General features: G+C 49.5%; 1 protein-coding gene across 2 annotated transcripts in view; it reads right to left on the reverse strand.

Annotated features, from left to right (window-relative positions):
• The window catches only part of LOC121457615 (phospholysine phosphohistidine inorganic pyrophosphate phosphatase), an 86,048-nt gene that overhangs the window by 45,290 nt on the left and 16,097 nt on the right, over positions 1-24,661 (reverse strand). The window contains exons 3-6 of one of the 2 annotated variants that reach the window (XM_041666520.1): positions 21,701-21,854; positions 13,791-13,854; positions 12,711-12,803; positions 6,835-6,926 (exon numbers count right to left, since the gene is read on the reverse strand). In XM_041666520.1, coding sequence (XP_041522454.1) covers positions 6,835-6,926; positions 12,711-12,803; positions 13,791-13,854; positions 21,701-21,854 — 403 coding nt within the window. Of the gene's footprint in view, positions 1-6,834; positions 6,927-6,981; positions 7,935-12,710; positions 12,804-13,790; positions 13,855-21,700; positions 21,855-24,661 lie in introns of those variants that run through there. The other variant, XM_041666519.1, reaches the window with a different exon arrangement.

Genomic DNA, 24,661 nt, shown 5'->3' on the forward strand with positions numbered 1-24,661 from the left:
TGGGCCATCTCCCCAGCTTCTGGAGCTGGGCATGTTTGGGGTACAGATGGAAAAGCTAATGTTAAAAGTCACCCTGCCCCTCTAGTCCCCACCGGGAGCAAGTGGAGCCCCCTGCTGGTTGAAGGGCACTGAGAGTCCATCGGTAAGGAGGCCAGGCAAGGATGCTTACAGGATCCAGACAAGCTTAGGAGGTAGGTGGGGACACATGGGAACAGGGTGGAGGGGCACAGCATGGACAAAGGGCTCAAGGAATGAATGAAGAGGGGGCAGGAGGGGACTTGGTGGACAAGGACTCGCCTGACAAAGAGACCTGGCCTCTCTCCTCTCCAACAATGGTGGGGACCCCAAGCCCAGAGCACCATTCCAAGGATTTTCCCCCTGTGAAGGTGTCAGCCAGAGAATGAAAAAGAACCCTGCATGGGTCACAGAACCTACTTTGGATCTTGAGACCCCAGCTTGTCCCGAGTCCAGCAAGCTAGACTGACATCAAACATGACAAAGACACACAGCAGCAGGGGAGCAAAAGGGGGTGAGCATGCATGGGAGTGAGCTGGGAGTACAGGGGCATGGATGTGAATATGTGAGTATGTGCAGGGGAGCTGCCTGTGAGTGTGCACTGGGGCCTGATAGTGCTGCTTGTGCTCTGTGTGTTCAAGTCCTGAACTAAGGGAGGGTTGGCTTTTCCAGAACCTGGTGACAAAGCGCCCTCTTGTGGCAAGAGCACAAGGTAGCACAAGACAGAGGAAAAGGAAAGTTGTGTAGCCGAGACCCTGGAGAAGAGGGGATGGAAAGAAAAGGACAGTTAGGGGAGGTGGGGACCGGATTTGAGAAGGTCAATGCAGTTTGGATGCTGCTCCCCTACCACCTGGTGCCGTCCTGTCTTGGATGCTGCCCCCCACCTGGTGTTGTCATGTCTTCCCTGAACTTTACCCTCCCCAGTACCTGAGGTACCTTGTTAGCCAAGGCCAAGGCCAAGACCAGTGGGCTTCAACTAGCTGCATGGACGTAGTAGGAAGCTTGGGCCTTTCAGCTGACATGCGGAACCTGGGCCTAGGACGGGGTAAAATAAGGTCACCTCTCCATCCTGCACCAGGGACAGGGAATACTGTGAGGACAGTTTATGTGACAGCCCCCTGCCACATTCTTCCCAGTCTCAGGCCAGGGTAGGATGCCACAGCCACCACTCCATGCCTCCTACAGTAGCCCTGTCTGAGGTACAGATGCTTGTTTAAATGATTTTTGCTTGGTGGGGAGGGGACTCGGGACAAGTTACAGTGTGGGGATAGATTGGCTACCATCGCACCCACTTCCTGGTCTAGCCAGGGTCCCGTTTCCAGGGACTTCCACTTAGGTGGGGGCTGCCCTGGTTGGGCATGGGCTAGCAGGTATTAGCTCTGGTGGGATGGCTTTTCTTTTGGAGAAGCCCCCAAATTCACAAACCTTGGACAAGCTGAGCGCATCCTGAAAGATCATTTGTTCTTACAACAGTGTCACGGCACGGGAGACCCCTAAGGGTACGGGGCACAGTCGAAGTCACTTGTGACACTTAGCCCTTCCCCTTTCCACCCAGCACGGTCACCACCTACGCTCTGTGTTCCTGACCACCAGCCACTGCTTTCGCAATGATGATCTAGGACCTAAAGGCGATGGTCACAGAGTAGGTGGAGTTGGTGGCCTGGGTGGCAGGACAGCCCAGCACCAACATCCCTGCTCTCTCTGGGCCTCAGTGTCTGCATCCGCAGGTGAGAGGTGGCACAGTGCTATCGGGGCTCCATGATCCCTCTGAGACTCTGTTCCATTTCCTCTTTTACCAGCAGGAAATAGGAGCAGCCTCTGGCACTGTCCCAGGGACCAGAGTATAGAGAAAGTCCGGTGCAGAGGCTAGACCAGGGTCAGCCTCACATGGGTGCCTTGGGAGAAGGAGTCTGACATAGAAGCCAGACCAGGGTCAGCCTAATGCAGATGCCTTGGGCCTTTTACTCAGGCTTCGGGCATTCGGTCCTCTGGCCTTCCTGCTGAGACAATCACCAGCCTCTGGGGCTGATCCTAGGTAAGGGACCTCACCCCACTCCAGGCAGCTGGGTCTATTCTGAGATGGCTCCGATATACCTTCCTGGGTGCAGGTTCCTCGAGGACTCTGTGAGGGCCTTCTAGCATCCATGTGAACACAGCAGGAACTAAAGGCTACAGAGAATTCCCATTTGCTTCTTAAAACAGCACAGCCTGAAAACCAGACCTGCATGCATCATCCACAGACACAATGATACTTCCCTGGTGTAGGGATGAGGTCAGAAGATGCTTACTTCCCTGGTGTAGGGATGAGGTCAGATGACGCACTTCAGGACCTGCTCTGGGTCAGAGGCTCCCAGCGCCAGGCCTTTCTGTAAACCCCACTCATTGACAGAGCTGATCCTGGAACCTGATATGTATGGAAGGGACGAGATGAGGGAGAGGAAGGGACCCGAGCCCATCTGAATTCAGAGGCCGCCCACTGGCACACACTGAGAACATACATTGCAGAGCAGTGTTCCGGATGCCAGAGACGTGGCTGGATTCACAGCAGCCACAATAGCTATTCACAATGGTCATTTCATTCCTTAGGGATGAGGAAAACAGGACCCCTTTGGCCACCAGTGCACAGTCAGGTCACCTGAGCATGCATCTGTGACTTAAGTGTCATCTGGAGAAAGGGACAGTACAGGAACAAACACACACCTCCTGTCATAAAAGCTTGGGGTTAGGGCTACACTAAGATTTGCTAGGAGTCCACTGATAGTAAGTACAGCATACAAAATGTTAGGGTTAGAGATAGAGTTAGCAGTCAGGGTTAGGATTATGGTTAATTTCCTACTAGGCCATTGTGGTAGTTTGAAAGTAATTGGCTCCCATAAGCTCAGAGAGAGTGGCACTATTAGGTGTGGCCTTATTGGAGGAAGTGTGTCACGATGGGGTAGACTTTGAGGTCTCCTATGCTCAAGCTACACCAAGCGTCACAGTTTACTTCCTGCAGATCAAGATGCAGAACTCTCAGTTCTTCCAGCACCATGTTTGTCTGCATGTTGCTGTGTTTCCTGCCATGAAGATAATGAACTAGCCCTCTGAAACGGTAAGCCAGCACCAATGAAATGTTTCCCTTTATGAGTTGCCGTGCTCATGGTGTCTCTTCACAGCAACAGAAACCCTTACTATGGCAGCCACTAACAGTAGAGTAATGAAGTGCCAACGTTTCAAACTGTCTTCTCTGTAGAAGATCTATGCTGGGCTTGCCATCTCTACTTGGTCTCTGAAAACAGTGTTTCTTGCATGTTCCCATAGGGACAAGTCACTTTTCAAGCCCCTTAAGGCTCTCCTATCTGGCAGTGTTTCTAGAACTATAACCTATAGACCCCTCATCTTTTCAACACTCATGTAACAATGGCACAAACTGAGTCTCTTATGCTGGAGTAGCCGTAGCCTCACTGTGGGTGACGTGTTGTGAGATATTAGTTGAAGCTGTGTTACATTTGTTTATGCTGTGGAACATTTGTTTTACTGATGCAAAGATGTGTTGTGTTCTTTTATGTTGCATTTTTTAATGCTGTGAAGCTGTGTTACTTTGTCTAAGTCACCCAGCTACACAGCAAGCCACAGAGGGAGAAGTAAAGAAAGGTGCGTAGGAAAAAGACAAAAGCCCAGATGCAAAAGGTAGATGGGATTATTTAAGTTAAGGAAAGCTGGCTAGAAACAAGCCAAACTAAGGCCAGACATTTATAAGTAATAATAAGTCTCTGCATATATTTATTTGGGAGCTGGGTGGTGGGCCTCCAAAAAGTAAAGAGTAAAAAACAAAAAAACAAAGCCAACACCCAATTACAGTGACCCAATTGCTCCCTTGTAAGAACTAAGATTCCTATTTTGCCATCCTCCAGGCTAGCAAAGGATGATCTGCCTCTTTACAAACAGTCCTGTCCTGTGGAACTAGGGCAAGGGGTCAGTTCCTGGAAACCCATAGCTGCATGGTTACCACCCTTGGCCACCAGAGGACCTGGCATGTGCCAGGCACGAGATGAAACCTTACAGTTATGGAAAGATGCCATGAAACAGTCAGGAAGAGGGTGCCTTGCATAGTATAATCCCATTTTCACAATAAACAAAGACCAAAAACAGCTGTGTGCTCGTATGTACTGAAAAGACGGTCTCTCTGGATGGAATTCTCTCTCCAAGTGCAAGCTCTATCAGGTGGATATCACTTCCTTTTGGGTGGTTTTGGGTTTTATGGGGCTGGGAATTGATGGCTCTGGGGCCTCACACGTTGGGTAAGCACTCCACTGTGGGATAATGCTCTTGTACCCTGTAAAGATTTGTCACTTGTATTAGTTTAATAAAATTCTGATTGGCCAGTAGCCAGACAGGAAGTATAAGAGAATTCTGGGAAGAGGAAAGCAGAGAGTCAGTCACCAGTCAGAGGCAGAGGAAGCAAGATGAGAACGCCTCACTGAGAAAAGGTACCAAGCTACATGGCTAAACGTAGACAAGAATTGCATTAACTTAAGTTTTAAGAGCTAGTTAATAATAAGCTTGAGCTAACAGGCCAAACAGTTGATAATTAATATAAACCTCTGTGTGTTTCTTTAAGACTGAACAGCTGTGGGACCAGGCAGGCCAGAAACTTGCATCTATACCACTGAGTCACATCCCCCCCACCCTACTGACACTTCCCTCTGAATGGCACGCAGATGACTGGACCTGGCAAAGGTCCAGTCCTACTTGTGTGTGGACCTCCCTTCTGTGTGTGGGATCTTCCTCAGAGACTCAGCAGCCTAGAGGTTTGTTCCAGCCACGAGCAAAGCCACTGAGTACATGAAACACATGGGTTTAGACTGCCACATGGGCCCCAACTAAGGACACATTTTCCTCAACTAAGATGTTTTCCTTAATGAACTCTGGGCTTTCAAATACAAACGTGCTACTCACATGTTTGGCCACTAAGTTGCAACACACACTGAACATGTGCTGGCTGGGCTCATGCTGCTAAGCAGGACACCACCATAAACAGAGCGCAGCCATGGGAGGGTGCTGAGTCCCACTGCCAAGTGAGGAGCCTCTGGCAGGAGGAAGCAGAATCAGGAAAAGGAGGAATCACAGATCTTAAAGTCTGCTATGGCCTGAATGTGTCCCCTCAAATTCTAGTGTTGGAAACTTGATTCCTGGTACGACAGTGTTGGCAGGTGGGTCTTTGGGAGGTGTGGTCATGGGGACTGACACCCCTTAAAAAGGGCTTGAGGGAGTGGGTTCTCTGCTTCCTATTGTGCATGTTAGGATTCAGTATCCCTCTGCATCCTGGGGATGCAGGAAGACACATCCGGAGTCATCTTGGAATCGAACACTGCCTACCGGCACCATGATCTTGAACTCCCAGCCTCCAGAACTGTGAGGGACTCTATTTCCTGTCTTCAGCAGTGTGGTACTGTGTTTTACATCAGTGTGAACAGACCAGGAAGGAGAAGGCTAGTCACTTGGGAAGAATGCCTTTGTAGCTTCTAAGCAGGGTTCTGTCAGGCCAGACATAAACAATGGAGCCATGAGACCCTCCTCAGAGAGGTTGGGGAAGAAAGAAAGTCTGTATGTATTTCAGGTATGCTGGGGGCTTCAAAGGCACTTCCACCCTGGGAGAGTCGGGAAGTGGCTTCCTGTCCCGGGACCCCAGGAGTGCAGAGACTCCCTCCCTCACAGATGGCTTCAGCTCACGCCTCCCTCAGGGTTCTCACCCAGGATGGATCTCGGAGAGACAGTCAGGCCATCGATGGGTTCTAGCCCTGCCTAAGACAATCATCCCGATGTTTGTGACTGACCTACCATCCTTCAAATCCAGACAACCATGTTTTCACCAAGTCTCTCTAGCATCAACCAAACAGTGCTTTGTTTGAATGGCTTAGCCACTATAGAATCCACTGAAAATAGGCATGACAGGGGCTGGTGATATGGCTCAGTTGGTAGAATGCTTGCTTAGAATGCATACAGCCCTGCGTTCAAACACCAGTGCAGCATAAATTAGGAATGGAGATACACTCCTATAATCCCAACACTTGGGAGGCGGGGAGGGGAGCGCAGAAGTTCTAGATCCATTTTCGCCACATAGCAAGTTTAAGACCAGCCTGGGCTATATGCAAGCCTGTTTCAAAATATAAAACAGGGGGTGGAGAGAGGGAAGGGGAGAGATTACGTAACTGTATTCTAATTATAATAAAAAATTATTAAGCAATAAATAAATAAGCAAGACACGGTTGATGCCTAAGACACTCTCAATGGCTAAGCCAAGTCACAGCCCAGTTACCACAGGCAGATCCAACTGTCCAATTCCTAGCAATTGTTCATGAACTTCAGACCCAGAGTAACCCTGAGGTCTCTAGGTGTTGTGCCTCTTGCAGGCTGGGGAAGGTGGAGCGAAAGGAGAAGGAAAGTGGCCGGATGGCATGAGGCCAGTCATAATCTCAGTGGCTACAAAGGTTTGGAGCACCCTGCCCAAAGCAGCATGGACAACCCACCATGATTCCCTAACGGCAGCACTAGGACAGACAGAGCCTCGCATACTTATCCCCACTCCACACAGATCCACGTCTGCTTGAAGCTCAGGCTCTGCTCTGAGAACTGCCTTACCACCACCACGCAATGAAAGACGGTGATTTCTACTACGCAGGTCAGACGCCCTGGTCCTTGGGGGTCAGCTACAGACAAGGCCATGAGTGTCCACATACTGTTTTGTTTGTTTGGAAAGAAAAGCCCCAAGTCGAGAAGGCTGGCATTCTGGGAAGGGCCAGAGAAGAGCAGTAAAATGAAGTGGCCATGGGCACTGACCTGAATTTCCCGGTCCGCACCTGCAATGCTCTCATTCCACACTTCTGGGCACCACCGACGTCACCCACGATGTCATCACCAATCATGACGGCCTGTCAGTAGTGAGATATTCTCAGAAGTTATGTCAGGAAAGTTTTATTCCTGGGTTCTTCATAGCTTTCTCTTTTTTTTTCTTTTCTTGACATAATAAACTGCTTGATTTGATGTTTAAAGCCACCATCATCCAAATTAAACAAGATAATATTGTCACCGTATTGATTTAAAGTCAACCCCCCTTGAATATATCTCCCGCTGTTCCCCTGGACCATGACCAGTTTATTTATTCAATGTGAAATCAATCAGCAGCCGTCAAAGTGATTTGGCGCCTCGAGGGGCACCCGCCTCTGTGCAGACTGAGCGGACGGCATTTCTCCTGATGCTACTCGTCTGTGATCAGGTGATTGGGCTGGGAAAACTACATCCAAGTCTGGCAAGTCTTTATAGTCCCCAGGTCAGAAGGTTTTACTTTCAAATGTCAAATGACGATGTGTAAACACCAAAACCTAACACCCCACCACACACACACACACACACACACACACACACACACACACGAAATATTTGCCTACTGGATAGGGTTTCAGAAGAGTCTGTGGAACAAGTGCTACCACCTGAAACCACCCCCCAAACAGACAGGCTCTCAGAACCAACAGTCCTCAAGGCACCGGACATCAAACAAGGAAGGGTGTGTCTTCTGAGGCCCAGCAAGTGCAAGAGGTGGCTCAGCGACAAACCCAGCCTCGTGCCTTCAGTGTTGACACAGTATATGTGTGGGGAGGATATTATGGGCTGAGTTGTATCCTGCAAAGTCAGCATGGCCTGAGCCCCAGGGTGTGTGCTTAGAGATCACGTCTATGAAGGTAGTTTAGATCCCATGGGGTCAAGGGTGGAGCGGTTCTTGGTTCTCGTTGGAGGAGGAAGAGACCCCACAGCTGCCTCCATATAAGCCCAGCAAAGGCCATGGGAGGACAGAGCAAAAAGGCAGCCACTGTGGTGCAGACATGGTTTGAGGCTGTCCCCCAAAGGCTTGGTCTCCGGCATGATGGTATCAATGGAGGCACCTGTAATAGATGCAACTGGAAATCATTACAATAAGCAAGACAAGCCAGACTTAAAAAGGCAAATACGGCGTGTTTCCTCTCATAAGCAGAATCTGAAGCTGAAATTATACATGTCGGGGGGCACACATTTATATACATGTGTGATTATAGGTCCTGACGTGAGAAAGGCCACCACGTGAAGGAGGGGACTAGATCGCAGGGTGACGGGAGGAGAAACAGCAAAGGAATACACGGGAAGGAAGCAGAGCAGGACTGCAAAGAGAGGAACCACTGCGAGGCACAGGGCGCCAGGGACCAGTGCGCACTCGAAATCCCTCCCTGGACTTCTCTCATCTCTCTTCCGCCTCCTTCCTGTGTCTCACAGACAATGTTAAAAATACTGGTGACAACTGATCTCCATCAGTGTCCCCAATAATCATATGGTGCTTACTCTTAGGATATTACGGAAAGCCAAGACACGCTGGTCTTCCACTTATAAAGTTCCTCTTAAAACTCACTAAACTTTTTAAAAAGTCAGCTTAAAGAAATCCTGAGCACATAATAGTGCCCAGCTACAGCAAAACACGGAACTGTTTTCTAGGAGACAGTATCAGTGTTGGGGCAGGATGGGGGGGTGGGGGAGCTAACAGCACAAGTGGAGGTTTTTTGTTTTTAAATATTTATTTATTTATTATGCCTACAATATTCTGTCTGTGTGTATGTCTGAAGGCCAGAAGAGGGCACCAGACCTCATTACAGATGGTTGTGAGCCACCATGTGGTTGCCGGGAATTGAACTCAGGACCTTTGGAAGAGCAGGCAATGCTCCTAACCACTGAGCCATCTCTCCAGCCCCCAGAGTGGAGGTTTTTTGTTTTGTTTTCTACCAACTTTCATACAGCAGTGTAGAAACCATCCGGCCACCTGGGAAGACCCAGCTGTGGGTAGCATTCGCTGCAGTGGGACAGCATGGGGTACAGTGACGCAATGACCTGAGACTCCGAAGCATCAGGACTCTCCAACAACGTGTACAGAGTGGCCTCGGGTACAGATGGACAGTCGTGACTTGCTGATTCCTGCTAAAGGAGCCATTCTAAAACTGTTGATTCAGCCTTTGAAAACTCAAAGGTCCCAGCTCGGGTTCACCCGCTGCTGCCAAAGGCGCTGGGACCTTTGTAGGACTGGACTTCCTAGAGATGAAATGCATACCCTACCTACTGCATGCCATGCTTGGCACCTTCCGTGCCTCTGGGGATGGTAAAACTGTGTGCTCAGTCAGTAGAGTTCTTCATCAGTATACACAAGGCTGCGGGTTTGAGCTCCAGCACTGTATACACTAAGTGGGGTGTGCCTGTAATCCCAGGACTCAGGAGATAGAGGCAAAAAGATCAGAAGTTCAAGGTCATCCTCAGCTACATAGTAAGTTCAAGGCCAGCCTGGATACGTGAAATACTGCCTCAAAACAAACTCTTACATGTGTGCATGCACACACACACAACAGACAGAGGGAATCACCTTCTCAGGGCCCTCTTGGGCTGCCATTTTTGATGTGGTCCATGAAGATGGTTTCAGAAAAAAAAAATTAATCCCTTGGAGGCAGTGTTATCACACACAGAAGAGTGTCTGTGGGATGGATGCTTGGAATGACGACATGATGCCAGCACAGAGCAGAACCCCAGGAAGTGGAGAGGTGGGTGGTGGCAGGGAGTTGGGGCTAGACACGGGCAGCCAGCGGGATGTGCAGTCAAGCCTGTCTGGGCCAGCTTGTGGGCTCTGCATACCAAAACGCTCTCGGAACCCTGGGGAATTTCCAGATTTACCATCAGTGAAGGGCAATAATCACACCGAGAGGAGCAATTATTGCCAAATCATTTAGGATTTAAAAAATCATTGGCAAGAAGATGGAGGTCAAGAGGTGCACCGTCGGGGGAAATAAAATTCCACCTGTCAGGCCTGGCTTTTACTCCTTTCTGAAGGTGACGGTGATGTGCTACAGGGGAGACAGACATTCAAAACTGAATGACCGCATTCCAAGAAAGCCCAGGGATGCAGAGAGCTGCGGGCGCTGTCACCCTCTCAGGCAGTTCCGTGGTTTGGATTTGTACAGCAGGCTCTGGGGGTGGGCATGTGGGTCAGCCAGCAGAGCACTCGTCCAGTGCATAAGGAAACCTGCACTCTGCTTCCCCAGCAGTACACAAAGCAGGGGTGGATCCTAGAATCTGGGAGACCGAGAAGGAGTATCAGAAGTTTAAGGTCATCATTGTCTATACAGTGAGGTAGAAGCCAGTCTGGGCTCAAAAAGGAGATCCTCTGTTCCTTCAACACTGCTTGCCTGCAGGTCTCTCCTCCAACATCCTGGGTGCTCTGAAGAACAGAGCCTAACAGGCGACGTGCTTGGAGGACCGGCTTTCAGGGCCCAGGGGCTTCCCAGGAAAGTTTGTGTTTCGTGAGCTGTCAGCTCTCCCTGGGCTCTGCTGGGCAGACTATGCCCCCATCACAGGGAAGGACACAGTGAGGCAGGCAGGCACACACCCCACATGAAGAGTCCTCAAGACATATTTACACCTTCAGCCTCCAGGCACCTCAGAAACTCGGAGGTGACATCACTAAGCCATCTCCACCATGGCCTAGTATATTTACAAGGACAAACACTAACACAGCAAAAGCCATTTGCTGATTTTTTTTTTAAATGTGTGTTTGAGATGTGCTATTGTCCTGATTTCTGGACCCTAGAAAGGACCTGATTACCTCTAAGAGGGCTGCATTTCCAGTCATCTGAGGTAAGCCTAGCCCTGTGCTGGAAATTGGATTAGGGGCTGCCACCGCTGGAGCTCAGGCCCAAAGCACCTCTGCAGAGCCACTACCAAGAGAACGGCAGTGACGACTCTATTGATTAGGGCAGTTCCGGACAGTCAAGGCATGCCACAGCTTGGCACCTGAGCAGCCTGCAGCCCTTCACAGGGCACTTTCGTTAAACACACACACACAAATACAGAGTCAGGGATTTTAACTTGTGTGTGCATGTAGTTCTGTAAAACTCTGTCTTATAATGTCTACATATCCCGAGATTTAAATAATCACAGCAAGCCTTTCAACAAAACGGCAGGCTGGAGCCAGGAGAGACTGACAGTTGGGAAAATGCATGGGTACTGTGTTTAAACTCAGATTGCATTAGCCTGCCACACGCCAGGCACAAAGCGCACGTGTGCAGCACAGCACACATAGGGAGGTCAGAAGGCAGGTTCTGGGAGTCAGTTCTCTCCCCACCCTGTGAGGCCTAGTCACCAGGTCTGCCTGTAGGTGACTTTATTCACTAAGCTATCACACCAGCCTGAGCTCTAGAACATTTCCATCACTCACTGGAGACCAGGGACTTACGAACTGACATTCCTGCTGTGCCCACCTTAACCTCTGGTAACCACTAGTCCAACTCTCTCTGCCTCTGTGGGCTTGCCTGCTCGAGCCCTCTCTACAGATTCCAGGCATGCTTTTGCACCAGGCTTCCTGTCCTTGGCAGACCCTAGCTCATTCCTCCTCTTTATGACTTAACGTTTCACTGTACGAGTGAGGCACATGTTGCTGACCATTCATTGGGGACTGGCAGACATGAGTTCTGTTCATCCTTTTAGTTACTGTAAATGCAGCTTCCACAACCATCTGGAAATGGTTTTAGGGGACTGCTTGTTTCTGTGGTGCTGGGACTCAAAACCAGGGCTTTTCTCTTGCTAGGCAGGTGCTTGGCCACTGAGCTACCCTCAGACCCTGCATGGTTGGTGGTTGTTATTTGGATGCCAGTTCCTTTCATCTGTGTCTACACCTCGGAGCGCCATCGCAGGTATAAACAGCAGACTCATTTAATCCTGAAGAGCCACCAAAGTTTCCCTCCCACCAGTGCTGTTCCTTCACAGTCCTGGGACACAGGGCTCCAGCTTTTCCACATCAGCGCCTGCACTTTCCTGCTACTTCCACCCTTTAGCAGCCATATTAGATGGTTGGGTTTGTAGTCCTAAGTGGCCAAGAAAGTCACCATCTTTCTGTGTGCTCTTGGGTCATCGCCTGGGGTCCTACTGTTAAAATGCCCCATTTTAAAAAGAATATTTTTTAACATGAAAGGATACAATAGACCTTTAAAACACAGAGTGAAAAATTAGTTCTGAGGCTGAGGAGATGGTTTAGTTGGAAAAGTGCTTGCTGTGCAGATATGAGGCCCTGAGTTCTGATTCCCAGCATCCATGTGCACCTGGGCACAGCAGCACACATCTGTAATCCCAGTGATCCTGTGCAGAGATGGGAGACAGAGACAGGAGAGTCCCTGGAAACCCACTGGCTAGCTAGCTCGGCATATGCAGTGGCAGGTAAGAGAGACCCTGTCTCAAACAGAGGACAAGATAAGGACTAACACCCAAGGTTGTCCTCTGCCTTCCACATGCACACTGTGGCACACGTGTACCTGGAACTTACATACATGTTCATGCATGCACATGTACGCATACATATAATACAAGAAAGGAAAGCATTTGTTTTTTTTTTAGGGGGGTAAACATTACAAGAAGGGACCACGTGTGATCTAGTTGTTGAAACACATGGCAAGTAACTCTCTGATTCCTCAGTGAGAAGAGTTCTGGGACAGAAAGATGGCTCGGTGGGTAATGGCTTGCTGTGGAGCCTGACGATCTGAGTTCGAGTCCTAGCACCCACTTGGTGGAGGGAGAGAATGAACTCACATGATCCCACACCCAAAAGAAATAAGTAAATGTCATTTAAAAAATTGAAAGAAAGGCAATTCTGCCACTCGTACCTGATGAGCTTCCACCCCGATGGCTTGTAGAGCAGACTTGAAGAACTCGGGGGAAGGTTTCCCCACCACTTCAGCCTCGATACCACAGGCATACTGGCAAAGAAAAGGCATAGCATGGGTTTGAGATCAGGAACGGGAATGTGACCAAGCATGGGAAAGACTGTCTCATGATGGCTAAGGCCCTTCACAAAGCAGGACGCTACGGGCCTCAAAGACATTTCACGGACAAGACTGTCACAACTCCACAATAGGTGTCCCACCTCCAGTTCTGCCACCCACTCCAAGGCTGCCCACGGCAAAGTGGCATACCATACCTGGCAAAGCCACAGGCTCCCAAGGGGCAGGAGACCAGGGCCCTCACCTGCCTGTTCAGCTACAATTCCATTCTCTTGCCTCTCCCTGTTGCCCACCTCCAAGCAGATCATAGGCCCTCCTGAAGGGGAGAGGATTCAATCTACCCGCCTGCCCACTTTCCCCACCTGGGGACAGGTGAGCAGAGGAGTGGTCAGTAGGAGTCTAGGTAGGGCTAACTGATTGGCCACAGTCAAAGAGAACTCCAGAGGTCTGGCCGCAGATGTTTCTGTAACCCAGAGAGTCAGCTCAGGAATGAGGCCAGGGGGGACACATGAGGCCTGAGGTGTTACAGGGCCAGGAAGGAGGCAGCCAGGAGTCAGAGAAGAGTGGTAAAGAGCATGCTGGGAGAGATGACCAGGAGGTTGGCCGGGGCTGGGATGAGAGAATGACACACATGTGGCTGTGTGATGACCCAGGCAATGGGAGAGCCAGCTCCAGAGGGGAGGGAGTGTGTGGCTAGAAACCCTACACATGAAAGGCTTCTTTTTTTAAAATTATTTATACAGTTTTCTGTTTGCAGGCCAGAAGAGGGAACCAAATCAAATTACAGATGGTTGTGAGCCACCATATGGTTGCTGGGAATTGAATTCAGGTCCTCTGGAAGAGCAGCCAGTGCTTTTAACCTCTGAGTCATCTCTCCAGCCCCATGAAAGGCTTCTTGTATGTAAAGTGCTCCCTCTTCTCCAGAAAGCCTGAAGAGGGCATGGGACAGACCATGGCGGGTACCTCGAGTGCCTTCATGTAGCCTCCAACATCCAGCATGAGGCCAGAGGTCTCCTTGTAGTAGCGACTGCAAGAGAGCAGAAGGGAAGAGATAAGCAGAGAGCCACAGGTGCGGGTCAGTACTGACGCCATGCTCAGAGTGACTGATGGAGGCCACATGGCAGAACCAGAGGGCCAGCAGCACTAGGACATCATGGGTCATTCAGCCAGTAGCCCCCTGCCGCTGGCCTGGTGGGAACCCTACCGCAATGATTAACCGGGGACCCAAGGGGGACAGATGGATCCAGTTACTAACACAGAGGAAGACAAGTGACCCGTGTTCCAGGAAGGGATGGCAGGCCCCCGGAGCATGTGCTAACTCCCTAATTGCTAATAATTAACCCTTAACTGCTGCCTGAGGAGAGAACTCCATTAGTTCCACAGCGGCCTGCCACATCCCCTGTGAGCTGGGGTCAGGCAAGGTGCCAGGATTCTCGGGGCACCAGCTGCTTCCACGAGACAAGAAGCATGGCTGCCCAACTGCAGAGACAACGCAGGCTCTCTGGGAGCCGTCCTCCTTAAGACGGTCCCACTGCTCTTCCAGGTGCTCACGGCCCATCCCACATCAGACCAAGGCCTCGAGGTACAAGGAGTCCTGACCACAAAGTCATCCACCCATACCTGGGGCTCTCTGAACAGGGTCATGTGACCATAAGGAAGCAAGAAGGTGGCTTACACATCATGTTCTAGGGATGAGATTCGCTGACACCCAGGAATGGCACGGGGATCTGAGTTTAGAATTATTAGTTCTAACCATCCCTGTCAGTTTTTCCCTTCCCTCCTTCCTCTCCCTTCCAGCAGGGGACATTAACTAGGCACGTGTGCAGAGGACGAGAGGAGAGAGATGCAGGCTGGCTTCAACGTTCAGTCCCCTCTTGGCTTTCTAACAGCGACTTTGGGCTATGTAAGCCTTTAGACCTCAGCTTCCTCACCTCTAAAATGGTCAAAAGAAACGACCATCCATATCTAGGGCTGTTGTGAAGCTTGAACAATAACAATAAAAGTTCCTCATATATGCCCAGAACACAACCACCACTCAATGGCAGGCTGGAGAAGTCTCCTGTAAGCTGTTCACTGGAGCTGGGACACAGGCCCTGAGACAAGAGTTCAGTGGAAAAATGAATACAGGGCCTAGGCCTGCTGGTGCTGATCCTGTAATCCAGTCCTCAGGAGGCTGAGGCAGGGGAAGAAGAGTCAATTCTAGGCCAGTCTGGGATACACAGCAGGTCCTACCTTAATCTTTTTCTTTTCTTCCTGTGTATGTGTTGGAACATGGTCTGAGAATGGAGTTGTGGGAGGAGAATTCTGTGTGCTTGTGAGAAAATGCCAGGAGAACCTGGCACTGATGTGGGTTCTGAGGATTCCAACTCCAGCCCTCTTGCTCGCGTGCCGACAGCTTTAACCATCTCCAAAGTTGGTGAGGTGGCTCAGTGAGCAGAACACTTGCGGTGCAAGCACAGGGACCTGCAGAGCCCCAGGAACCACAGAACCTAGGTGTGGACACTGGGAGTCTGTGACGCCAGCACTCCTGGGTCAGATGGGAGGCAGAGACAGAGGAAGTCCCAGAAGCTAGCCAGGCAAACAACAAAGGGACCCTGTATCAAACAAGGTGGAAGATGAAGAGCGACAGCTGAGGCTTTCCTGTGACCTCCACATGCACACCTGGCATGGGCATGCCTACACTCACAGACAGACAGACAGACAGACAGACAGACACACACACACACACACACACATCTGTGACCTCCACATGCACACCTGGCATGGGCATGCCTACACTCACAGACAGACAGACAGACACACACACACACACACCACATACACACCTGTGACCTCCACATGCACACCCTACCATGAGCATTCCTACACTCACAGACAGACAGACACATACAACATACACACACACACACCATACACACCTGTGACCTCCACATGCACACCCTACCATGAGCATGCCTACACTCACAGACAGACAGACAGACAGACACACACACACCACATACACACCTGTGACCTCCACATGCACACCTTACCATGAGCATGCCTACACTCACAGACAGACAGACAGACACACCACATACACACCTGTGACCTCCTCATGCACACCTGGCATGGGCATGCCTACACTCACAGATACACAGACATAGGCAAATAGGAAGACAGAGAGACACACACATACTTACTTAAAAGTGTTTCCTTCATTTTTTTTCTATTTTTACAATAAATTATAATGACTATTTCCTTAGTCCAGAGTTTCAAAGAACTGGAGAATGATAAACAGAATTTGGCCAGCAGAGGGAGACACAGAGGTGCTGTGCTGTGCTGTGCTGTCTGAGTGACAGGAGGCTTACCCGACTCAGCCCAGGACTCAGCAGGACTCAGGCACCCCGGGACTCCCAGTGTAGAGGAGGCATAAACAGACCCACAGGGAAACTGTAAGCGCAAACATGGCGAGCTGCATGAATGGGGGACAGAGGCATCCTTCAGAATAGACGATTAAAGCTGTGTCCTGAGTGAGGGGAAGGAGTGTGGAGACCAGGGAGCATCTGGGATCACCAGAGCACCTGATGGGGTCCACAGTGGCCCACCTCCACACCCACAGTTAGGCCATCCTCCGCGGGCAAGGGCTCTCAGAGGCTCCCAGGGACTCCCAACCTTGTTCCAATGGGTAGCCAGAGAAAAACTCCAAAAGAGGATTATCAGGGTCCTTCCAAAGGAAAGGGTGAGTAGAAACGGGTTGGACAGAGGACAGAGCCGGGACAGACCTAACTCAGAACAGAAGACACTCAGCAAGAAGCAAACAGAAACTTCCAAAACAAAACTTTAACAGGGGCAGCTGTCTGCCGCGGAGGATTATGGGGATTTCCAGGCTGCCCCGGGGCCAGCCGGAGGACACAGGAGACTGGATGGACAGGAACAAGCCCCTGTCATTTGGAAATCTCACCCCTGAGGAGTCCTTGGAACCCAGCTCTGCTGGCCTCGGATCTACAGGTTTATTCTAAAGTAACTTCAGGGTGTTTCAAGTCACGTGACCTTCTGAGCCAGAGAAAAGGGATTTTCAGAAATCCCAAATAAAACCCTTTTTTTTTAAAATTTTTTTTGAGACAGAATTTTTCTATGTAGCCCTGGCTATCCTGAAATTCGCACTGTAGACCAGGCTGGCCTCAGACTCAGAGATCTGCCTGCCTCTGCCTCCTCCAGATTGCTGATATTAAAGGTGTGTGCCACCACTGCCCAGCTAAAATAAAAACTTTTACTCCCACCCTCCTCCTTGCCTCTCAACAGAGGCTTGCTTTTGAGACAGGGTCCCTCTACATACCCAGGCTGGCCTGGCACTCTTTGTAGACCAGGTTGGCCTCCAACTCACAGAGGTCCTTCTGCCTCCACCCCCCAAGTGCTGGAGTTACAGGTGTGCCCAACTACCTCATATATGGTGCTGGAGAATGGAACCCAGTGGTTCCTGCATGCTAGGAAAACACTCTACCAACTAAGCTACATCCCCAGTCACGGCCTCCCAATTTTCTTTCTTACTTTTTGTTTTTGATTTTGATTTTCAAGACAGGGTTTCTCTGTGTAACAGCTCTAGCTGTCCTGGAACTCACTCTGAAGCTCAGGTGAGCCTGGAACGCACAGAGATCCACCTGCCTATGCCTCCCGAGTGCTGGGATTAAAGGCCTGGGCCACCACTGCTGCCTAGTTTACCTTCTTTTTTAAACTGAATCTGAGCTGATGTTTAGAGAGCCCACAATCTTTCTTTATTTCTTATTCATTCAGGAAAACAAAACTCCACCTGGCTGTAAACACCGTTCCCTTTAAGATGAGCAGCAAATCGGCATCAGATTTACACCCCTTCATTAGTGGCTGGATATAGTTTTCCTTCTTTTATGGCACAGTGTGGCCTGCTGTGGGCCTGGGAAGGCCCTGGGACCTCCAGCCACTGAGGGCCACTGTAGCACTGGGAGATCGGGGCACAGGGAGCAGTCAGATCTGATTTTATGCTTCGTTCTTCTGCCGTTTCCCATTCCTCGGTGCAGCCTCCCTGCAAAATGACCACTTGACCTCTCCCAGAAGAGCCATTAACCTCCATAGTCTGTAGAGTAAACAGCTTAATTTTCTGATGGCGGCATGACAGGAGAAATTACAAAGGCAATTCCCTCTCTCAGTCTACACAGATGCCAAATGTAAATCACTCCATTCCAAGAAGGGGGACATCCTGCCTCCCTGTACCCTCAGGGAGGCCACCCCAGCCTTCACTGTCGTGACAGGAGCTCTTCCTGGGCCCTGGGGCTGCCTAGAGAAGCCACCACCCTCTGGAACCTTTCTCTGGGTTTGAAACATGCCACCCTTCGCCCAAGTCAAAATCTAGGGAGCTGGAGGCCCCGCTCATAACAAATCGACCCTCCCCTACTGCTGCGTCTGCTGAAGTTCTCACCCAGCCAAGAGCAAGCAATTCCTGTTTCCATCTTTTTCACTAGTGTACTTATTTAAGCCATTACTCGCAATCTGGAATAACCTTTAGCAATGATAAAATTCCATCAAAAAATGTATAGACATAAATGACCCAGAATACTGCTTTTTCATTATGCGCATTTTCCAGTGCAGATTTGCCAACTAAAACATCCAAGGGCCCACGTCAGTGAGCTAAGCAGGCCAAGTGTGCCTAGAGCAACGGGCATGAGGGCCCAGCAGGAAGTCCAGTTGCCTACCAGGCTAAAGCAGGAACCCCAAAGCATCATGCAACCTCAAGAGTGTGAGATTCTGAACTTTTAGTGCTGTTTCTGTTGACCAGGCTACACATGTCCAGCCTTCTCGAAGTGAGCTGGACAGCATGTATCATGATGCTCAAAATGCAGCCACAACTGGTAGCTCAGACATGTAATTACAGCACTTGAGAGGCTAAGGCAGGAGGATTGCTGAGAGTATAGGTCATCCTGGGTAGAGTGAGAGACCCTCGTATCAAAATAAATAAATAAATAAATAAATAAGTAAGTAAATGGAAAGAAAGAAACTTAAAAATCTTCCTTTAGTGATCTCTGAGTTCATCTGATATGACAAAGACACTCTGTCATAGCTTACTGTCCCAGACAATAAGAAACAACCTCACTGTCCAACAGTAGGGAGCACTGAACACAACCCCAGGACACTCACAAGACGGATTAACTGTATCACAGAGATATCTGGTCACTGTGTACTTGTCATTCACAAGCTGTTGTTTGGTGAGTGTAGGAAACAGGCACCAGGGGCCTGAGGAGAAGGCTCTGTGTTTGAACCCTTTGCTGTACAAGCGTGAGGAGCAGAGTCAGAACCCCAGCTCACATAAACGTCTGGTGGACATGGTGGCCCGCCTCTAATTCCAGCCTAGGAAGGGAGAGACACCCACAAATTGGACCACTGTTGTGATCTATGTTTGACTGAATAAGGTAGAAGAAGATGGAGGATGCTATTCCCGACAATACACTTGGGCCTCCACATGCATACACATACACATGTGTACCCATACACATGCAAAAGTATATACACACATACACACAAAAAAATAGATAAAGAAAAAGGACCCCACACGTGTTAAAACAAGGCCAAGCCTACACTGGTTCCTTTTCTTGTTGCTGTGACCAAATATATAACAAGGAAGGAAGGAAATGGGGTTCACTGTCTGAGGGGTACAGAACACCACAGTGGGGAAGGCATAGGGGCAAAAGCGTGAAGCAGCTGGGTCACGCTGCATCCACGGTTTGGAAGCAGAGAGGGGCAAAGGCTGGGCAGACTCAGCATCCTCCTTTCTCCTTCTCCTTTACTCCAGGACTCCAGGACGTGGGATGCTACCCACACTTAAGGGTGAGTCTACTTTTTTAGGCATAATTTATTTTTATTTTATGTTCATTTGTATTTTGCCTGTGTGAGGCTGTCAGATCCCCTGGAACTGGAGTTACAGACAAGTGCGAGCTGCCATGTAGGTGCTGGGATTTGAACCTGAGTCCTCTGGAAGAGCAGCCAGTGCGCAGGTCTCTTAACCAGAGTCATCTCTCCAGCCCTTCAGTTAAACCTCTCTACAAACACCCTCACAGATACTTCCAGAAGTGTGTGCGTCTTAGGTAACTCTCAATCCAGTCATGTTTGCAGCGTGGGACGAATGCATGCGTATGCAAGTGTTCCTCAGAGGACACACACCCACATGGTGATGTTTGTGCTGCGCAGTCTACTGCAAATACCTTTTATCTTCTTCTTGGTCTCTGTGATTTCTAGGTTTTCTTCCATGAGCATGTGCTATCTCGGCGGTAAGGAAAGATGCTAGCAGGGCTGGGGATAGAGCTCAGTGGTCCAGCCTTGCCTGGCATGTACAAGGCCTTGAGTTCAATACTCAGCACCTAATGTGAGGGGAAAAGTGCTTTGTTGGTCGTCATGGCAACGCCTGTAATTCCAGAGATCGAGAGGCAGAGGCAAGGGAATCAGAAGCTGAAGATCAGTTTCAACTATATAGAATATAAGCAGCTTCAGGCCAACCGGGGAATATAAAAAAACAAAAAACAAAACAAAACAGGGCTGGAAAGATGGCTCAGCAGTTCAGGGCATTTGTTCTCACAGAGGACTTGGGTTTGGTTTCTAGCACCCACATGGCAGCTCATAACTAGCAATAACTCCACTTCCAAGGAATCCGACACCCTTTTCTGACCTCCAGGGGTAGTAGGTATGCACGTGGCAGATATACACACATGTAGGCAAAACACACACACACACACACACAAAATTAAAACAAAGTAAATAGGGGAGAAAGGAAAGCAGGAGAGAGGAAGACGTTAAGTAAACAGCCCCCCCCCCCTTCTTTTTAAAGAAAAAGTTGGTGCTAGGGTTTGCATCCTGACTGTCCTCCAGAGACCCATGAGTTGAACGTAAGGAGGTGGGTACTAGGACTGAAGAGATGGTTCAGCAGTTAGGAGCACTGGCTGTTCTTCCACAGGACCTGGGTTCAATCCCCAGCACCCACATGGTTGCTAACAGCAGTCTGTAAATCCAGTTTTCTGATTTTCTCTTCTGGCTTCCACAGGTATCACACACATATGGGTATAGACATGCATGTAGGCAAAACAACCATACACATAAAACAACAATAATAATTATTCTTTTTTAAAAAGGGGGTGGGGTCTAGTAAAAGGAGGTTAGACCTTTAAGGGGGAAGCTTGGAGGGGACACTGCAAGTCTTGATTTTTCTTTCTTTGCTTCCCAGTTTCTAGGGAGATAAGCTGGACACTTTTCCCATGATGTCCGCCCTTACCATAGGCCCAAAGCAAACCTCTGAAACTATGAGCCTGACACCCAGCCTTCCTTGAACCTGTTTACCTCCGGCATCTGTTGGAGCGGTGGAAACCGACTAGTCTGGTGTTGATGATAAAAGCCCAACTGAAGCATGGGGACCAAATCCTAACTCTAGAGACCGCACCCAGCACCCGGGACCAGACTAAAGCATCCTCCCAGACCCCAAGTCCATCTATTAATACACGAAGCATCCCTAGGGACCATTCCTAAGCATCCTGTGCTATGTCCTGCGCTAAGAGACCTCTTCCTCCTTTACCGTAAACTTAGGACAGACAACACCTGGCTTTTGAGATCTTCTCAGGGCCTCTACCTGCACTGATGGCCCCACCCCTCTCCTGGCCCAAGATTCACACAGAAACTTGGTCAAACATCTCTGGAAAGATTATTAAAAGGGAAGAAAGGAGGGAATGAAGAGAAAAGGCAAGGGAGGGAGAGAAGGCATCTTGTGCTCATTCCCTCCCCACCCTAACCCCGTCTGCATCTGTCTCTACTTGATCCCATAGCAGAGAACCACAAGGCATGGGGCAGAGCTGCCCAGCACCAGCCCCCTGCCACCGACTCACCCCTTTCCCAGTGATATGAGCACAGGGTTTTCCAGCTCCATTAGCACTTGGAAGGCTCTGTTCATGTTTTTATAGGAAAAGCTTTCACCGGCATCGGCAATCACGACACAGTTTGGGTTGGACATGTCAATGTCATCAAATTCTGAGCGGACCCCTGGAATGACAACAGAGACAGACAGCCCTTAAGCCTAGAATGTGGTCTGCTCCCGGCAGGGACACCTTCTCTCTGCCAGGTCTGCCTGTCGGAATATATATTTCAGAACAGCCTGAAGCTGGGAAACAGCTAGACATAACTATACTGTGGTATGCTCCTTACATGGCAAGAGCAAGAACACGGTGGTACATGTGATGAGCCTCTAGGCTGGTGAGAGAAGCTTTACACAAAAGTCTACTTTCTGTGAAAGCAAGGGCTGTCTCAGCAGGCCTGGCTTGCTCGAATTCTGCGCGCTCCAGAGAAAGGCCGGTCGTTTAGACTGGCCCCTCTAACAGTGCTAGGGAGAAGCCCTGGCCCTGACAAAATCCTGTTTGATGAGCCGGGCGGTGGTGGCGCACGCCTTTAATCCCAGCACTTGGGAGGCAGAGGCAGGCGGATCTCTGCGAGTTCGAGACCAGCCTGGTCTACAAGAGCTAGTTCCAGGACAGGCTCCAAAGCTACAGAGAAACCCTGTCTCGAAAAACAAACAAAAAAAAAAAATCCTGTTTGATGGGGGTTTCACACCTGAGGATCTGGGTTGCACTGGGTCGGTTTGATCTTCAGAGAAGTATGTGGGTGGAGACGGAGCCCCTAAGGTTAGTCGCATGGGGACTGTGTGCTTAGAAGACCAGCCTTTTGCAGAAAAGCATAAGCAACAAAGCTCCAGCGCCTCTCTGTTGCCAAGCTGCCATGTCAGACATCACTGCGGAGACAACCAAGCACATCCAATGCAGGGGCAACTGGGATTTTATGCCTGGTCTCTCCCACCCTTCACACCATGCAGCTCCTCCCTTGTTAAGCGGAGCTGTGATCTTCCACTGTGCCCAGCTTTAATGTGAATGTAACGTCTCTCTGAGTCTGTCCAGGGAATAACTGTGGCCTAGGGTGGCCTTTGGGGTCCCTGGGTCAATATATATTGTATAATTCTATTGATATGTAATCCTAAACAGGTATATTTATCTATGATAGAAAATAAAAAAACAATGACTGTCACCCGGATGGTGGTGGCACACGCCTTTAATCCCAGCACTTGGGAGGCAGAGGCAGACGGATCTCTGTGAACTAGAGGCCAACCTGTTCTATGGAGTGAGTTCCAGGACAGCCAAGGCTACACAGAGAAACCCTGTTTCAAAACACCAATAATAATAATGATAACTGTCACTAAGGGATAGGGCCAGGGACCAACTGGAAGGATCTGCAGGAAGCTTCAGGGTTACAATAATGGAGGTCTCTAGAGGTGTGAGATTCTGGGGTGCAAAATTTAAGTTCAGTCAAAGCGTAATAGAGGTTTGGTTTCTTCAGCACATGTAAATCTTGCATCAACAGAAAATACCTGACCAGGTACTGAGCCCTAGTCAATCACAGGCTGGAACGCAAAAGGGAACTGCACCAACATCCACTGTGGAATGATTTAAAACTATCAGCTAGATAGATGGAAGCATGGATGGACAAATAACTAAGAAAACATTATAGAATATCATTCTCAACATCCATGGCCTGTAAAACTATTCTAAGTAAAAACTGTGTGTATGCATGTAAGTGCGCACATGTGTGTGTGTGTGTGTGAGCGTGCGTGCGTGCGTTTGCGGAGGTTAGGATAAAATTGTGCCTCCTCAATGACTCTCCACATTGTTGTCAAGACCCTGAAGCTTGCTAATTGCTAGACTGGATGGCTGGTGAGCATCAGGGATCCTCATATCCTCCGTGCTTGGATTATAGGGGAACACTGCTCTGCTTTTCACAGGGCTGTCGGGGATCAAACTCAAGTCCTAGTGCTTGGGCAGCAGGTACTTAATGACAGGGTCATCATCAGAGCACCACCGTAAGAATTTTGGAAGTCTGCTGTATGTCTGAAGATTTTCATAATACAGTATTGGGTGGAAAACATCAATAATAAAACCTAGAAAAAGCCAAAGTCTGAGGATTAGGTACACAGTTGGAAAGAAGACACAGCAGCAGAGGAAGGACAGCTGGGTTCCTTGGTTAGCGCCACCACCTTTGAGCCAACGCTTTATTCAGCCCCAGCCCAGCTTCTTCACTGCCTCTTCTATGCCTAGCAACCTTCTCCCAGAGGAACAGGAGACGGGGTCTCTAAAGACATTGGCAGGGTTCCTAACTACAGGGAAAGGAGAGTAGAAAGATGGTTTTTAAAGGCTGGGCATGATTCCCTTCATTGGTGCCAGGGCAATGAATTCCATCTTCCTGCTTTCCAAGGCATGAGTACTCTCCACGTCAGGGGAGCATCCTGCCTCTGCCCAGAGGTTTGTCCAGATGAAAACAGTGTGGAGGCAGGGAAGAAGGAAGAAGGAAGGAGGGAAGGAACGGCAAAAGAGCATTTCAAAGTACTTGAACCCTGTTTTTAAATGTCACCAGAGAATACTGTTCCTTTTGTTTGCTCCCCAAAAAGGTCCCCACTGAGGGCTCAAGGTTCTCTGGTCTTGCCGACCAAAACCATCTGGATTCAACCCTTGCTCTGACAGCCATTCGTAGACTGCACCAAAGAGCAGTCTGGCTACCATTAAGGCAGACAGGCTACATACAGGTGGCAGATATTCCAAAGCTAGGGACTGCAATCTTGATTTTCACATTCTCATATTCATCTTCTCTACTCCTTTCCTCCCTCCTTTCTTCTCTCTCAGTAATCTTACCTCTTGGGTTAAATCCCTGACTTTGCCTAGATCAAGGAACATGACCTCAGGTTTTACTCTCAGGATCACGCAAGCTGGCCTTGAGGCTGGGGGTTGGTCGGGGACAGCTGGGGTCTGGTC

This window comes from Microtus oregoni, unplaced genomic scaffold, assembly GCF_018167655.1.
Source record: "Microtus oregoni isolate MIOR12 unplaced genomic scaffold, Mior012 000016F_ref0000370, whole genome shotgun sequence".
Lineage (NCBI taxonomy): Eukaryota > Metazoa > Chordata > Mammalia > Rodentia > Cricetidae > Microtus > Microtus oregoni.